Here is a 17,176-nt window from a genome sequence, read left to right on the forward strand (position 1 = left end):
TACCTTGATTATCATTAACTTTTTTAAAATTGGATGGTACGTTTTTTTTATGTGGTCCTGCAGGCGTGGAGCTGGTGGCGGCGCGCCAGCGCGTGGTGGGCAGCTCCGTGGTGGCCTGCTTCTTCTCGCTGGGGATCGCGCTGCTGGGCGCGGTGGCCTGGTGTCAGCCCGACTGGCGCTGGCAAATCCGCATCGGCTACCTCCCGGCGGCGCTGTCCGTGGCTGCGGTGTGGTGAGCGCTATACCACAAACGACGACTTGACTGACGCACGGGCCCCACTATAAATTTAAGCGATTTTCCTGTTTCTTCATGTTGATTTCTCCTGTTTCTTCATGTTGATTTCTCCTGATTTTTCCTGAATTTTTCTCTTGATTTTTCCTGGATTTTTCCTGGATTTTCACTGGAATTTTTGGGGGTGCACCAGCTTGACTTCTTGATTGAAGTACCAAGTACTGCTCTCTGCTCGCACAGGTTCCTCCCGGAGTCGGTGCGCTGGCTGCTGTCGCGGGGCCGCACGGGGGAGGCGGAGGCCATCCTCAGGAGGGTGGCGGCCGTCAACCGGGTGCCGCTGTCCGGGCCGCTCACGCTGCGCAGCACCAAGGTACCCGTCAAACAAACCCCATTTTATCAACCAAAAAATAAAATCATCAATCGCACGACGCGTTTCGTCGATGCTGGTGACTGTGTGTGCTGACGCCGCGCTATCGCTTCTATGAACCCGCAGGTTGTCGCCAGCGCTGCCTCGGGCGGTGAGTACCGGTGGCACACCGCGCGCCAACGGGGAGCCGTCGTTCGTTGACATCCGCCTGGAGTGACACGTTACCGCCAGCGTTTTCATTTCCCCCTTTTTAAAACTAAATGTTAAAAATTGCGGCATTTACCCGCGGCAGAGACCACACTCACTGAGCGTGTTAATAACCCTTCCTCAGGGGGCGGCCGAGGGTGGGACTCTTCGCCCATCGTGCAGGTGTTCCGCTCCGGGCTGCTGCAGCGCCGGCTGTGGCTCACCACCGTCCTCTGGTGAGTCCTTGGCGCGCGCCCCCCTCTCACCGCCCCCCACGGCCTGACCTCTGACCTGACCCCCGCAGGCTGGCCAACTCGTTCGTGTACTTCGGGCTGGCGATGCGGTCCGTGGCGCTCGCCGGCGACCTGTACCTCAACTTCATCCTGGCCGGGCTAGTGGAGATCCCCTCCTACGTGGTGGCCTGGTTCGTGTCCGACCGCTGGGGGCGGCGGGCCGGCGTCGGCGGCGCCCTGATCGTCACGGGCGGCTCGCTGCTCGCCTTCCTGATGCTCCCCGAAGGTGAGACAGGACAACCTAGGGCTGAAATTTCCGAAAATTTCCTGAAAATAACGAAAAACTTCCAAAGTCAGAGATATTTTCCATTTTCCCGGAAGTTTTGTGATGATTCCCGCAATTTTCCTGAAATTTTCCGAAAACTTTCCAAGGTTTCCAACCCTATGCCAACCACAGATACAGACAGAATGGAGGAACTGGACTCTCGTGTGTATGGCTTCGTGTCGCAGGCCTCGAGTGGCTGCAGCTCATCCTGTACCTGACGGGCAAGCTGGGCATCACGACGTCCTTCACGGTGCTCTACGTGTTCACGGCCGAGCTGTTCCCCACCAACGCGCGACACTCCGCCATCGGGCTGTGCTCGACCATCGGCAGGATCGGGTCCGTGGTGGCGCCCCAGGCCCCGCTGCTGGTGGGTATAACATAACACGGACCGGGCCGGTCGACAAGACGCGCAGAAATTTTAAAGTCCGAAAATTTTCCAGGAAAATTCGAAACTTTTCCAGAAAAAAATGGAAAAAATGGGAATATTTCCAGAAAAATGAGAAAAAACTTAACCTTTTAAGGAAAAATTCAGAGATCTTTAAAAAAAACTCCTGAATTATGTTCCCACAAATAATTTACCGAAAAATTGAAATACCTATAGTCACGCGGACTCTGACCGTCCGCAGGAGGTGTTCTTCTGGGGGATGCCCATTCTGGTGTTCAGCGTGGTGTGCCTCGGGGGCGCGTGCGTCACCCTCATGCTGCCCGAGACGCTGAACGCCGTGCTGCCGAACAGCGTGTCCGAGGCCAAGGCCGTGGGCCGGGTCCTGCGGCCGGTGCAGCCGCCCGCCCAGCAGCAGCAGCCGCCGCAGCAGCAGCAGAACGTCATGTCGGTGTGACCCGTGGTGGGCGTGGGTGCCCGCGACGAGGACTTTGCGCCGCCGCCTGATGGTCACCGACTCCTGCCGCACTATCAGCCGCCCGCGCGTCGACCCGTCTCTTCATCGTTGTTTTATTTATTTATTTGGACAGGATGACAATAAAAGCGTTGCCCTCTCACTGTCACTGTCTACGCGCCCCCGCAGTTGCCCTCACAATGTATACCAAATCGGCTGCATCGCAGCCCAGACAACAACAACTTGGCGCCGTGCCCCGCGCCGGTATACCCGCCCGCACGACACCAGGATGGCAAGGGGCGAGTTTTACTCCATCTTTCTCCCACTACAACCAGAGTAGAACAGCACCACTGGAATTTATCCACCCACCTCCCGACCCGCGGCTTCAGCAGCCTTGACCCTCTTGATGGGCCCCATAGCGTCAAGCGGGCGGGCCGCTTGCGGGCCGTGAGGCGCGATGAAGCCACGCGCCGCTGCCGCCGGCTCCGTCCTGGGGGGAGCTCGAGGACGCGGCAGGGTGCCCAGCCAGGCAAGGGGTGCCCTCCTCCGCGCGGCCGGGGCGGGCCTACCCGAGGGGTAAACTTCACTCCAAACATATATATATCAGAGTTAACCATTCCAAAAATATCAGGCGGGAAAAACAAATCCAGAAAAATGTCAACAAAATTGGATTACCCAGTGAGAAATTTATCCAACGACATCGTTTCGACATCGTTTTTCATGTCGTTACGACTTAAAAGTGGCCATGAAATCGACGGCTTTTCGACAGTGAAACGTCGAAACGGCATCGAAACGACATCAACTGTTGAAAAGCCGTCGATTTCAGGACCACTTTTAAGTCGAACCGACGTAAAAAACGATGTCGAAACGATGTCGTCGGAAAAAATTTCTCACTGGGTAATCAGCTATGGGGGAAATGAGATTTTAAAGCTGACTTTCAACACTAAACAAAACCTACATTTTCAACTCACGGCGTTCATACCTTCATACATTTTATAATGCTGTTCTATCTTACTTATTCCCAACAGTGCAAGCGATACCTGATACGTATAGCTCTATACAAAGTCGTGTTTGGTAGCTAGAGGCGACACGAAGTACAGTACCGGTACCAGACTAACCAACGAACGACTGAGGTCTAAGCAAGAGAGGGGCGAGCATGTCGCAAAAATTATGGCACCCGCAAATCGTTCAAAATCACACTTCGTAAATTGTATTCATTTCGTAAAATGACTGAAAATAGCCAATGCCATAACCCAGGCATACACATGATTGGGGGGGGGGGCAAACTCATAGGTGACAGAGATCTGCCACGACATCAAAGTGACTTCATAGTAAAATTAATAGATTGATTAAGATTGAGTCAACCTGGCATCATTCCAGTGATAGCCAATGCCTGTGATGTCACGATAAACCAATTAAGCAAATAAACGACAACGTGGAAACAAGTTTGCCAGCGCCGTAGCGCCGTACACGTCCCGCCAGATTCGCGTACGTTCGTTCACCGCTCGTGGCCGGCGGCCACCTGTGCCACCTGCTGCCTGCTGACGTCCGGCAACGTGTTGTACCGCCCGCGACTCGAGCACCCACCGCAGCTCCGCCATGGTGTGAGGGGTGTAAACAGAAAGGACGCTGCAGTGTTGCGGGGTTTGTGTACCGACTTGGGGCCATGGCGCGCCTTCCGGGCGGAGGGACTAGGCAAACCCGCCACACCGGCCGAGCCTAAGGGGCCATTCTGTGACGGCTACCACCACTACCCTGGCGCGCACCCTACCCTCGAGGTACACCCCGGGGTACAACGACCCCGCAAACACCTCCTCGATCGTGTACTTAGAAGCCCCGCGACACTTGTCGCGCTGCCGGCTACGCCACTGGTGGTGTATTTTTAGGGCCGTCACCCGCACACCCGCCGCCGCTCCGCCGCGGGTCAGCCGGTTTAGCGGTCCGGTCCACCACGCGGTGCGCGGCATCCCAACAACACCGCACCGCCGATCCGCACCCGGATCCCCTCCAAGCAGCTCCCGGCCAAGGTGAGCCGGCGCGGAGGCCCGGTACACCTACCACGCCACGCGGCCCCGCGGCGGACGAGCGGGCGCATCTCGAACGTTCCTCTTACTTTTGGAGAAAGGTGTAACGGGGGGAGGGAGCATCATCGTCGAGACCTAACCCCTCCTCCCGCCTCGGCATCCGCAGCTACTCGACGACGGGGAAGCTCTGGTGGGTCCAGGACGTGAGGGAAGTCCGGCAGTGGCCACCGAGCCTGGAAGCCCCCCCCCCCTCCTCCTCCTCCTCCTCCTCCTGACAGCACCATCATCACGACTGTCTGCTTGCGTCGTCCAATAAGTGGGTCAAATAAAACAGTTGTTTGGCTAATCCGCAGGCAAGGCAGAGAGGAGGAGACTTATTGCTGCAATCTCGCTGCGCAGTGTCGTCGCCGTCGTCGTCGCCACAGCCAGCCGCAGCGTTGCATTTTGGGTTGACGCGACGACTTGGCTCGGCTCGGCCCGGCCCGGCTCGGAGAACAGCAGACGAACAGACACACTCGTGGGGAGCAGCAGCGGTGGCAGTTGCAGTAGTAGTAGTACAGTCGGTCTGGTGCACAACGCGTAACGCATCTCTCGGCAATCCTTGCAGCTCTCCTTCGCCTCCCCAAGCATTCCACACAGCTGATCACCCCGCTGTCACCCAAGTCCAGTCGCGTTTGGAGTCTCCTTCGCCGGAGGGGTTGGCTGGACCGCCTGAGAGACTCGAGAGAAGTCCCAGCTTTAACCTAAGTCTTGTGTCGGCGCAGGAGCGGAGCAGGCAAAAATGACCCGTAAGTGCTTTAAGGTTTGCGCTCCGATAGTCTTTGGAACATTTCATTCAACTCTTCCTCGCCGTCCCTTGCAACGCGCCCGTCACTTCGCGCTTTGGAGCCCTCACCTGAGCTGCCCTAGGCTCCTCGCACCACGCGAAAGCATTGGTTTTTCTGGAAACTTCGACGCCCCAGCTTCGGATTTCTATTTGCAACCGTCGGCACAGTTTTCAAATATTTTGGCTTTCAAATGTCGAATTGAATTAAAAAAACTATGCAGGACTACTTTTTTGAGTCGGCTCTTGCATTTATTTTAAATTTCGTCACCTGATGTTTTGAAAAGGTTAAAGAACCTCCCTGATGATACTGTTTGTTTTGATAACTGTGTCAGTTGAAGTTTACTGAACTCAAAGCAGTGATTGCTCTGAAGTTGATCGGCTAGCTCATTAAGTTTCTGATGCTAACGACACATACTCAATAGTGCAGATAACTGAAAAAAAAAAACTGTTCAAAATAATGTTAGATTTTTCAATAGGTATTATTCTACCAATTTATTTGCATAAAGCGTTTAACTGACCCCGTTTTTCCAAAAAAAAAATTGTGTTTCTAGGTGGAAATCAACGTGAACTTGCCCGAGCAAAGAACCAAAAGAAGCAGCAGGAGCTTATGAAAAAGAAGGGAGGAGCTGATGGAGAAATGACTTTAGAGCAAAGGAGACACAGGTGAAATTGGCTTCCTAAAAGGTCATTTTAAAGTTATCTTGCCTCAATATTTGTAAAAGTTTCTTTCTGTTTACAGGGACGCCGAACTCATGCGATTGAAACAGAAGAAAAAAGAGGAGGAAGCTGCAGCAAAGCAGGCGCAGGCTGCGAAGTAATGACTGTCCAAGACTCGTTTCACTATCACTACAATCACTGAACATCACTCATCTGCCTTTGCTGAAAAACATAACATTTCCATTTTGATCAATTTTTGAGGGTGTTGCGATTTTTTAATGTCAGCAGAATTGCCTCATAACTTTAAATGTTACTTCTAAATTAACTGTATAAAACTCATGTGAAACAATGAGATCTGCTTTATTTTGTGCAATATTAAAATAGTTCTCTTAAATTTCAGATTTGCTCATTGAAACAATTTCGAGGCTATTAATGATAAGATTAGTGAGCTAACATTTCAGCTCATATTTTTAATCTATTGGGTTAGAATGAAATTGTGGCAAGTATTTCTATCAATCTCATTCTATCGCGGTCACAACTGGCCAATGTTGCCTAACACTTGTAAACTTCCAACAACATTAAAAGTACATCAACTTAAATAGATAACCGCCTACTATTTTAGGTATTTGGTATATCTGATACAAATTTGTATGTGTGTGTAGCCAATGAGAGCTGTACTTAACTGTTAATACTGCTCAAACATCTAATTTTTCGACTATTTTATTGAGTAGTATTTAAGATAGTATTTACTCGAGGTACATTTCTAGTAATGGGATTCACACATTTCAGATCTAAATCAACAGACAGTGAGAGTCTATTCAGAACTTTGTATGATTTTTATATAGGTAGTACATACAAGTAGTACATCCAGATGTATTTTATCTTGTAACTGAAAAATTTATGAAAATATCACTGCCCTGTTTTTAAACTTAGGATGAAAACCACTTAAATCACAGATTGTTTGTCCTAGAATGAAGAGGTGGTGAGTATAGCATACTAGAAGTACTCTGCAATTTTAAGACCTTCGCTCTATGCTATAAAATTCTCACCTGTCACCTTATCAGACCTTATCAGAATTCCTTGACACATGATATTGCTGCACACAATGTATGCATTCTTTGAAGGCTAAGTCTTCAATTTTATACATATAGGTAGTTATTTTGATTCTCAATTGTTGTGCAAATTTCCTCCACACTTTCAAAAATGTAGTTGTTACCTGGCTTAGTTTTCTGTAAATTTTAAAAATCTTCTAAATGTCAAGCCTTTAGTGGGTTGTAGAGGAATATGGCACATATATGTGATATATTAAAAGAAATTCTTTAGGACTGCTTAAAAGGGATGTTTATACCATAAGCTTGGGTGCTGACGAGCTTTTGGCATCCTGTCTCAGTTTAAATTTAATTTTTAAAAGCTCTTGAGCAATTGATTAGACATGTATTTATTGTAAGTAAATCCTACTGTCATGATTATTATGATTATAACAATAAAGAAGTAAAAGGGAACATGATGGAGACAATAATTACCATTTATTCTTGTTGGCATTAAAAACCACTACTGAAAACACAGACCCCAATCCAATCTAAAACGAAGTAGATATAACCATTCAAATCTTGCCTCCTAGCTAGAAGGAATGACGTCAGAGTCCGCTTGGGTTTGACAGCAACCGCCCCCACCCCCACTACCCCGCCCCCTTTCCGAGCAGCCGACCGACCAGAACTAGCCGCAGTCATGGGGCACGAAAAATGTTGATTCTATAGCTTGTTTCTTTACGCATGTTGTTTTTCTTAAAAATCCTAGGAATCGGGGTTTCACTATAGATTCGGGAGCAAAATTGCGTCAAAATGTTGAGGTTTGGTAGCAGGAACGACGTAAATACAACCTTCAAATGCACAGTGCGCTTACTGGATGACACTGAGGTCCTCGAATGCGAATTTCAGGTAATAGCTCGGTTTTCAAAATCTACTGTTGTAACTTTGAGTTCCTTTAAGAACAGAAGGAAACATGCCTGATTTCCTTGTTTGAGTGTGATAATAGTGTCTCAATGAAATACTTAAAGTTGCTAAGGAATCGGCTAGCGAGGATAACCTATAACGTCAATAATTAGGTTGATTTTGTTGTTATTCCAGAGTTTTTAAGGTTTTTTTAGCAGTATTGATGTCATAAACATTTTTAAAATTATTTCAACTACAACAGAAATAGACGACTTTACTAGGAAATAGAATATTGCATCAACTGTACTAAATTTGGATAATTTGTAATACAAGATTAATGTATACAAAAAATAAGTTGACTTACCGTATGATTTTTGTTTTGTTTTGTTTCCATGTAACAGGCCGTTTATGAAGGAAAAGATCTATTAGATCAAGTTTGTCAGCAATTAAATTTAGTAGAAAAGGACTACTTTGGTCTTCGATATGTTGACCTGAACAAACAAAGAGTAAGTTCATTTATTTTTGATCAACAATATTCTTATCTCATGGCTATTTTATTATCACTAGTGTTTTACTATTTATTGCCTTCATTGCAGCATTGGCTGGACCTGAACAAGACAATTTTAAAACAAGTCAAATGTAAAAGCCTATACAATTTCACAATATTTTTTGTTACCATCTATTTCTTGTTGTATTTCATGGAATAACTTATTTTTACTAGATGTGGATCCGTTACTCTTCAGTTTTCGAGTCAAATTCTATCCACCAGACCCATTTCGCTTAAAAGAGGAAATCTCCCGCTATCAAGTTTACCTACAGCTTCGTCGTGATCTCCTTCATGGCCGTCTTTATTGTACCTCAAATGAAGCAGCACTTCTTGCAGCATATGTTGTTCAAGGTTTGTTTAATTTGTTCTTTCATGAGTTTTATCCAGTATGACTGTCTGAATTTTACTTTATTTATGTATTTTAGCTGATCTTGGGGACTTTAATCCTGAAGATCATGAGGGGAACTATGTCCAAGATCTTCGACTACTTTTAAAACAAACTCCTCAAATTGAGGAAAAGATTATTGAGCTTCATCAGACTCATCTACATGGACAGTCACCACAGGAAGTTGAAACTAACTTCCTACGTCGTGCTTGTGTTCTAGACACTTATGGAGTAGATCCTCACCCAGTCAAGGTTTGCTTCCTCAGCAACAATTTCTTAAGATTAATTTCTATATCTACTGTAATACTGTTGTGTGACACATGCCCATGATGTTATGTTCTATTCTTCAGGACCACCGAGGTAATCAGCTGTACCTTGGAATAAATCATTTGGGCATCCTCACATTTCAAGGTTCCAGGAAAACTCACCATTTTCGTTGGCCTGAAGTGCATAAAATCAACTATGAAGGCAAAATGTTTATTGTGCACTTGACATACAATGAAGTAAGTTATGGAAAATTTGTATAATTAAGTTTCCGAATAATGGCAAATTAAATTAATATTTATCTGTTTTTGATTATCTTTACAGGATCCTCGGACAAAGGTACAAACTACTTGATTGTCTGTATATCATGTGCTCTTTCCTATTTTTGTAATCTTTCAGTTTGTCTGTGCTTTTGTTTTACTTACAACTATCACTCTCAGACATTTTTATTTTATTATCTGTTTTAGAAAAAGCAGACTGTTGGATTTAAATGTCCCACTGGGGCCGCATGCCGACATGTTTGGCGCTGTGCTATTGAGCAAATGCTTTTCTTTACGTAAGTTTCTGAGCAAACCTTCAATTTCTCCTTCAGTTTGTTGTAAGAAACCAAACTAAAATTTGAATGTGTTTTATAGTCTGCCATCAGGATCTGTAGTTCCTGTGGTCTCGGGTGGCAGTTTCTTCTCATTTGGCACTAAATTTAAGTACACTGGGCGAACAGAACGTGAATTACTGGAAGAAGTTGGACCCCTCCGCCAGGAAGAGCCAACAATTAATCGCCTTGGCAGCTTGCGACGTAAAGCGTCAAGTGTTCCTGCTACACCTTCCTCACCCACAGACATGAGTGATATTTGTAAGTGGCCAGAAATTGTTGACTCATGTGAAAGTGGCTATTAATTTTTTTTTTTCAAACTTCTTTAAGTATGTATGAACTATTACTGATCAGGATCAGGATCAATGGTACATCTATCTTGTTTCAGGTTATCTTCCTCGCTCCAATCACTCTGTCCCAGATTCTAGATTAGATGGTGGGCCAAGTCTACTTGCTTCAAATGACGAAGGTTCATTTTGCTTGGAAAATAATTTGCCACTTTTAGAAACTGTTAGTGAAGACCATGAAATTCATTCTAGACAGAGGAATACAGGTAAGAAAGTATCAATCATAACTTTGATACAGGTCATACTCCCCTTGTTGAAATCAATCTCTTTATTTATAGAGTTAATATTCATACTTTAGATGATGAAATCAGCTTTTCTTTAATCTCAGTGCTAGGGCATTAGATTTTTTTTTCCCTATCTTAGTGTAGACTTTATTTAAAATGTAGTTGTGTGAAATAGTCTAAAGCTCAACATGCATGCATCTAGACATTCCACAAGGCTACTTTTTACTTCATTTTATGATAAGATGTATCCCTACAGGGTGTAAATGTGTACAAAATCTTAAAAATCCCTTTTAAAAAATATTTATTTTTATATATGCTTTCTTGTTTCAAGTGGCCTTTTCTTATCTTGTTTTTATTCTCTAGTTGTTTTTGTGGGTGTGTTGATTAGCTATACCGGTGTTCTAATTTTAGAAGCTGTTGTAGATATCTGTAGATGAGTCTCCGTTGAAAGCGTTTTAAGTATATTTCCTTTCTTGTGTAATTTGCTTTTTTGTTTTTGTTGCTTTGGTGGTGGTGCTTTTGCCTTGGAGGTGGTTCTTATGGTAACCTCTTCTGTGACAATCAGTCCCATAATGAAACTGAAGTTAAGAGAAAATCAAGCCTTCTGTCTATGCTTACTGAAAATTTTACTGGAGATTGTTTGGAAGATATTCAAGAAGAAGATGAGGAGGAAGATGAGGATGTTGAAGATGACAATAATGATGAAAAACTCTTAAAAAGTTTCCATGATAAAGAGATAATGAATGACAACAATGATAATGAAGAAGATAAATATAAACACGGGGAAGTTTTTGAAATTATTTGCAGTGAATGCAAAAGTGGTTCAAAAGACACAGAATACACCCATGAGACACACTATAGTATTCAGGGTTATTTGCTGAATCAAAATGTTCAAAGTTACCAGCAAAGTTTGACTAATAACGATATGACTGCTTCTGTGGTGTGCACTGATAAAAAATGTGGGGGTCAGAAATCTATCTATCCTCAGTTACTGAGCATTAGCTTGAAATCAATTGGGTGTGTGTTATCTGAACGTATGTCATATCAGGGTTTGGGTAACAAAGGTGAGACTTCAAGTTATTGCTTGCCTATTATGAGTTCTTGAATTGCATCAAGCTTATCTGTCAAAGAAATAGTGGTCTTTTTCTTATTGTGAACTCTACTTGAAGAGTATCTGAGTCTCTGCACTTGCAGTAACTGTAAGGAGCAAGTGGCTGTATGGTCGATTGTCCAGGGAAACCCCGGCATTAATGTTAATGTGAGGAGCAAGCTTTTCTGTTTGATTTGGTTGGCTTTGCATGACAGCATCTTTGCTAACATTAACTCAGTTTGTGTTTTTTATAGCATGGTGTCTCAAACCTGCAATGTCTACAATGTTTTGTTAAATTGTACAGAAGGTAATGAGGAAAGAATGGATATAGAATGGAGTCCAAGTGCATGAATTTTGTTTGTTCAGGATGTCCATGTTTGAAAATCTACACTATTAGTACCATCTATTCGAATGAAAGAAACATATCTGAAAGATTACATCATACCTTGCGAGTCTCTATGCTTTACTTTTGTCCAGCTCTTGCACATTCTATTCTTGTAATGGCTGCCGCAAGCACATCTAAATTGGGTAAGGTGCCCAGTCATGGCTGCACTTCTCTTGTCCCTTTTACTGCGGACCATGTGAACTTTGATGCAGGTCGTTTCTGTTCTCATTGGGTAAGGAGCTCAGTAATGGTTGAACTCCTCTTGCTTCTTCTACCACATATGTGAACCTTGATGGGGGCCTTTTATGTCCATATTTTGTCACATTAGCAACACAATCTTCATTCTTTAAAAAAAAATCCCATGCATGAACTTTTATTTTAATAGGCACACGTAATTACTAATGTATTGCTTCACACAGATTGAATTGCATTCGTGGGTGTACCCCTCTAATTAGAAAGTTAACTCTATTTGACATGTGTCGTCAATTTTGTTTACTTTTTCAGAACGCGATTTAGATATGATGGATGGTGCTGTACATGGAATCACAGATTACTACCTGAGAGAGCCTTACGACCAGTCTTCAACAGAGCTGATTGATGGACAGGGCCGCTCGCATAGGTCATCAAGATCCCAAACACCAGTAGCCCGAGGGAAAACTGGAAGTAAGCTGTCCCTGAACAGTGGCGCTTTGGTTCCTGCACAAGGTATGCACTCTACTTACTGTCTGTAATGTAAGCGCTCTCAAAAAAAAATTCTCTATCTTAATCTTATTTTAGGTGGAGTCGGTGAGAATTCTGGAGTTCCTAATCAGGAATCACTTTCTCACCGAGTAAGGCTGCGAGCTAGTTACCTCTTGCCAGCAGTGATTTTTACTGGTGTCCTCCTGTTGTTATTTTTTGCTCTTGTGCTCGAGTCACCTGATGATGGGGTTCTTGCGCCCATGCGTCGCTTGCCTGAGGTAGTAGCTATTCGAACATTATATTATGAGCCTGCAAAGGAATTTTTGAGAGGCCGCATTACCGCATGGATGGAGTGAGACTACGTTCACAGCAAGTATGTCACATACTTGCAAAATTGCCAACTTCTTTTAGCATTCACTTTTAAGTGTTTTATTAATTACACTCTGTTTCTAGGAGGATGACAGGAAGGCTTGGCAACAGGCGACATGTGGTAAATTAACAAGGAAATGAAATTTTCAAATCTTGAGATCTACCCTACATATGATTTGTATGTAAACTAACAACTTCAGACCTACCTCTTGCTGTGCCATCCATTCGAAACTGAATGTTTGTTGTCTGCATATTCACTGTTCATGTTTTCATTAGCGAGATTCTTGGCTTTTAAAAGCCATTCTTCCGATCCGACTGGTCATTCTTCATTTTGTTGGGTATGTTACAGTTGCCAATAATATGCTTTGTAATGTTCCATTTTACACCTCAAAGACATTCCATTATTTATCAATTTTTTCATTTGTGCTGCTGGCCAATTTTTGGTACGATTTCTTAATGTGATTGACAGTTAGTTGGTTATCGTTTATTTGATTTTTTAAAATAGTTCTATGAATTGAAGCAGTGCAGCATTTTTTATGATAAACATTTTTTCTGTTTTGTTTTCTTTTGCCAAAGAAAGAGCTATGATTTCTAAAATCATACTTGATTGGACGTATAAATGTAGATTTAGAGAAAGATTTTAATCCACTATTTGTTTTATAGGAGTAAGTATAGTATACTGTTTTTTTTTCTGAATATTTTCTTTTATTTTTTTGTTTGCCACTTTTTTGCATTGTTTTGGTTTATGTATTTATCTATCTAACCCTTAGTGCTCAAGCAGTTCAAAGTTTTGTGAACAACCCATTGTTTCCCTTAGTTTAACTACTTAACTGAAGGGTATTGTGCAAGCATTCACATGACAGAAGGATGGTCACTTGATGGGCCTAAAACCTCTGCCTTAGCACCTTGTTACTCAGAACATCTCTGCCCTAACCTTTTATTAAGTGCAGTGCCCAAGAAAGTTTTGCTTTAAATGCAGAGAATCTCATAGATGTAGAAATATTTTGACATTGGAAGCAAGTATGTTATTGACATGTTACTATAAGTTTCTTGCCATATTGCCATATGTTGTGAAGTGATCATCCTTTGGTTTAGTTTATATTCTGTAATAATTTCATGGATTATTCAATGTATGCCTTTGACGGGAAGCGTTATTTGATAACGGAAGTTTTCATGACCATTTTTGTCTTGTTTGTTGTAAATTTATTTTAATTTTCATTGTGTGTGCACATGTAATCTCAGGTGGTGTAGGAAAATTAGTTGTAAGGGACATGTTTGTTTTTCTTAATGTTAAGTCTTGCATGTTTCTGTTAAGTTGTGGACTTTATGTTGCAGTTTGACTTTGATCATTCCATTTTAACTGACCTAGTCAGAATGCAGTTGTCTCTTCTGAAACATTCCCTTTTGTTTTGTCTTTTAGCTGTGATTTTTGTTTTAAATTGCTTTTAAAGATTCACAGACTTTTATCTACCTTATGTATTTTTAATATGGTATGGTTTTTTGCTCTCTATCCATTTTGTTAGCAGTCCTAACTGAGGTTTCTTTTTAATTTATTCACAGTTCAAGTTTGAATCCAAATGAATGAAATGAATTGTTGAGTGTAGCATTGCATCACCTTTAAAATTGACTCTTTAATTTTGCATTTGTGCTTTAGAGGCCGTTAAATCCTTCTCTCCCCCCTCCCTTTTTTATGCTGTGTGATTTATTTCCAAGCAAGCACTTCTGTATAGGGTAATTCTCTTTTCCAATTGGCTGGTATTCGTATTTTTCTAGCTGTTTATACAGTACCTTCAAATGAATTCTTGAGACTCTTGCTGTCTACTGATTGGACATTTTAACCAATTAACTTTGCCCTACAGGGACACTTTGATTACAATACAAAGTGTCTTTGCTCCATTTTCTTCCTGTAATGCCAATGAATGAAGTTTTTAAGTTTTTACTACAGTTGAAATTTTATTATGTTTATTAAATAGCATACTCCAAAATTTTCCAAACTCTTAATTATGGCTCTAAAATAATTGCCGAGGAAAAAAGATCAATGTGTTATTTGGGTATATTTGTTCTTGTAAAGTAATCCTGTAACAGCTCAATTCACCCAAGACTTTTCTTGAAATAATATGCTATAGGTAGTAGTACTTTGAATAACTGCTTTCAGCATAGTTAAAGTGAGAAAACTGTGCATTTGACGTTGTGCATTTATCTTAGCCATATATTGTACTTCTAAGCTCTCTTTTCGTCACGGCAAACTGTAATTAGTTGTTCGTGCAGTGTCACATTCTACCACATTCATTTTAATTGAGATCCATCTAATGCAGAAAGGGTGTTCAGGAGCTGTGTGTTGGTTTTGTTCCTCTGATACTTTCAATATACACTGTGATTTTCACCAAAGATAAGTGAACAGGCTTGAAAAGTGTCTGCCTTAGCCATGTGTTTCCAGGTTTTCGGTCACTGTATCATTTTAGCCAATAGCCACTGGAAGAACAAGTTCCTCATATTCACCTCAAACTTTCATGAGAATTAATTTCCATGAATCTGTTTAAAATGTTTGTGACATATTTTTATGCACTATTACATGAGGCACATACCTAGATTAAAGCGAACTGAAACTAAGTTACTTCTGTAATTGTGAGCCATCACTTACTCAGCGAGGAAGAAGTACTCTCCTGTAATTCTCAAACTAAGAGAAAATATTCTCATTTTATTTTTATAGCCTAGACTGATTGTTCCATCTTCTGACTGTTGCCAATCAAGAAGATACTGTATGTTTATTTGGTGCAAGTAAAAATTATAATTTAAAAACTAATGTTTGCTAGTATTTGTGAGGACAAATGTATTTTTGAGGTGTGGTGCATTTTTGTAGTTAAGGAATGGTGGGATGATGGATATTCCTTAAAATAAGGTGTGAAGTACAATGTATTTTGGGTGCCTATTGTTAGTATAGCCTTATTTGTGGATTGTCAACTCCAAAATCCTTTTCTTGTGAACTAATTCAGGTTACCCACTTCTAAATGCTTTCCTATTTGCTCTTACAATCATTCTATCCTCTTTACTCTTAGTGAAAGTTGATACCTAAATGGATTGCCCATTTCTCTAGATTGTAATGTTTTACCTTGCAATTTTGTGAACATTAAATAAAATTTTCATTGTTGATAAATTTTAGTTTCAAAGTACCCGCAATTTATCTGGCCTACCTCAAAACACTTAAAAATATCTCTTAAATGTTTAATGTGCCTGTTGACTCTGTTGTAGGAAAGACTGTAAATCTTTTTAATGTTATTTCAAGGCAGGAAAATCACTTCAGTCTGATTATGTGTACTACATTTCAAAGAAATCAAAACCAAAAAGCTAATGCTTTGCCTCCTTCCTAACATATATTGTAACATTTTTAGGTACTGCATTTATACCTATGAACTGGATAAGATAAGAGTTTGAATTTGTGGAAAATACATGTGTCAAATTCTGTTACGCATTTTCTTTTTACATTATAAATACTTCACTGAACTGTAATCTTAATCCTAACAGACCCAACACGATATGAATTAATTTTTCTTCAGGAGAGAACATACTTCCTGGATATCCAAACATAACCGGTGGAAGGTATTAAAACTCTCTTCAGTGTCCTACGCAGAAGAAAAGAGGGAAAATGAAACTAACGTCCAAAAGTTAATGGTACAAAAGTGATTAGATCACCTTTACTCGCACGGGTCTTTGGCCTTACCAGGAACAAGGGTCTGGTCAATGGTGGACCGCTACCAAGAGTGGTCGCAGGAATGGCAGTCCGCCCCGAGGCAATCATGTCCAGTCGACCTAAACAATCACACTCGTAAATGATTGGATTCATTTGTCGATTGATTGATTGATTGATTGATTGATTGATTTACAGCACAGGCCCCCCCCCCCAATCCTCACCACGCACCTGCCAAGCCAGCCCAGCGAGCCTCCAGTTGTGCGGTGCGGCGCTCCAGGTTCTGCTCCTGGCGGTCGGGGTCGTCGCCGGCCGCGACCTCCTGCAGCTGTGCGCCGGCGGCCGCCAGGGCGCGGACCTGCTCCTCCAGGCTGCCGAGTTCGACGGCGACCTGGGCGACCAGGGCGCCTGCCTGAGCGTGCCGCCGCCGCAACGCCTGCCCGGCGGGGTCCTCAAGCACCTCGACCCGGAGCTGACAGAAACAGGAGCGACAGGAGCCGTCCGTCAGGTCAGGGTCAGGGTGGGGTCCACGACAAAGGGGAGACGAGCTCACACGGGCTCACCTGCGCCTCTGCCGCCGCCCTCCTCGCGGCGTCCCTCGCCCGCAGCGCGTCCGCCCTCCTACCCGCCGCCGTCGCGCCCTGCTCCTCCCGCTCCCGGGCCTCGGCCGCCAGGATGGCGCGCTGTGCCCCGCGCAGCCGCGCCCTGGTGAGGAGCGCCTCCCGGGCGGCGCGCTCCGTGACGGCGTCCTGGTCGCGCAGGGCCTGGCGGAGGACGGCCCCCTGCCCGCGCAGCCTCTGCACCGCGGCCTGGGCGTGCGACAGAGAGAGAGAGTGTCATGGCCTTCCCCGCGCCCAAAGGACGTTAGTGCGAGGCGAGGTGGGGGGGAGGGAGGGGGGGGTCCCTTGACAAAAATACAAGCGCAAACCAATTTCTCTGTTGTTTCGATTTTTTCCTGTTTATATCGGGCTTTTTTTCCCTATTTTTTCC

At 43.5% G+C, this 17,176-nt stretch overlaps 4 protein-coding genes across 8 annotated transcripts in view; 3 read left to right on the top strand and 1 right to left on the bottom strand.

Moving 5' to 3' along the window:
• LOC113210216 (solute carrier family 22 member 5-like) overlaps nucleotides 1–2,342 on the top strand; it is a 16,225-nt gene extending 13,883 nt beyond the window's left edge. For all 3 annotated transcript variants that reach the window (XM_026428091.2, XM_026428093.2, XM_052265201.1), the window contains 7 exons: nucleotides 64–232; nucleotides 473–602; nucleotides 726–750; nucleotides 931–1,021; nucleotides 1,090–1,304; nucleotides 1,529–1,710; nucleotides 1,970–2,342. In XM_026428091.2, coding sequence (XP_026283876.1) covers nucleotides 64–232; nucleotides 473–602; nucleotides 726–750; nucleotides 931–1,021; nucleotides 1,090–1,304; nucleotides 1,529–1,710; nucleotides 1,970–2,182 — 1,025 coding nt within the window. In that variant the 3' untranslated portion in view covers nucleotides 2,183–2,342. The remainder of the gene's footprint in view (nucleotides 1–63; nucleotides 233–472; nucleotides 603–725; nucleotides 751–930; nucleotides 1,022–1,089; nucleotides 1,305–1,528; nucleotides 1,711–1,969) is intronic.
• Nucleotides 2,343–4,658: 2,316 nt separating this feature from the next.
• Nucleotides 4,659–7,193, top strand: LOC113210220 (putative SERF-like protein). Its single transcript, XM_026428097.2, has 3 exons — nucleotides 4,659–4,991; nucleotides 5,581–5,692; nucleotides 5,769–7,193. The coding sequence occupies exons 1-3, from the start codon at nucleotides 4,985–4,987 to the stop codon at nucleotides 5,845–5,847; spliced, it is 198 nt and encodes a 65-aa protein (XP_026283882.1). The 5' UTR covers nucleotides 4,659–4,984; the 3' UTR covers nucleotides 5,848–7,193.
• A 177-nt stretch (nucleotides 7,194–7,370) lies between these two features.
• On the top strand, nucleotides 7,371–15,966 carry LOC113210215 (FERM domain-containing protein 5). Of its 2 annotated transcripts, XM_026428088.2 has the most exons (14): nucleotides 7,371–7,623; nucleotides 8,019–8,123; nucleotides 8,214–8,256; nucleotides 8,339–8,515; nucleotides 8,590–8,801; nucleotides 8,900–9,052; nucleotides 9,138–9,152; nucleotides 9,281–9,369; nucleotides 9,449–9,666; nucleotides 9,794–9,958; nucleotides 10,507–11,040; nucleotides 11,956–12,156; nucleotides 12,229–12,505; nucleotides 12,586–15,966. In XM_026428088.2, the coding sequence occupies exons 1-13, from the start codon at nucleotides 7,528–7,530 to the stop codon at nucleotides 12,486–12,488; spliced, it is 2,268 nt and encodes a 755-aa protein (XP_026283873.1). In that variant the 5' UTR covers nucleotides 7,371–7,527; the 3' UTR covers nucleotides 12,489–12,505; nucleotides 12,586–15,966. The 2 variants fall into 2 exon arrangements, with proteins under 2 accessions (XP_026283873.1, XP_026283875.1); XM_026428090.2 differs by lacking the exon at nucleotides 10,507–11,040.
• The window catches only part of LOC113210207 (uncharacterized), a 12,098-nt gene continuing 10,666 nt past the window's right edge, over nucleotides 15,745–17,176 (bottom strand). The window contains exons 2-5 of one of the 2 annotated variants that reach the window (XM_052265204.1): nucleotides 16,750–16,995; nucleotides 16,418–16,658; nucleotides 16,220–16,308; nucleotides 15,745–16,121 (exon numbers count right to left, since the gene is read on the bottom strand). In XM_052265204.1, coding sequence (XP_052121164.1) covers nucleotides 16,041–16,121; nucleotides 16,220–16,308; nucleotides 16,418–16,658; nucleotides 16,750–16,995 — 657 coding nt within the window. In that variant the 3' untranslated portion in view covers nucleotides 15,745–16,040. The remainder of the gene's footprint in view (nucleotides 16,122–16,219; nucleotides 16,309–16,417; nucleotides 16,659–16,749; nucleotides 16,996–17,176) is intronic. The other variant, XM_052265205.1, reaches the window with a different exon arrangement.

The sequence above is a fragment of the Frankliniella occidentalis genome, unplaced genomic scaffold (genome assembly GCF_000697945.3).
Source record: "Frankliniella occidentalis isolate FOCC.00 unplaced genomic scaffold, Focc_3.1 Scaffold24, whole genome shotgun sequence".
NCBI classification, from domain to species: Eukaryota; Metazoa; Arthropoda; class Insecta; order Thysanoptera; family Thripidae; genus Frankliniella; species Frankliniella occidentalis.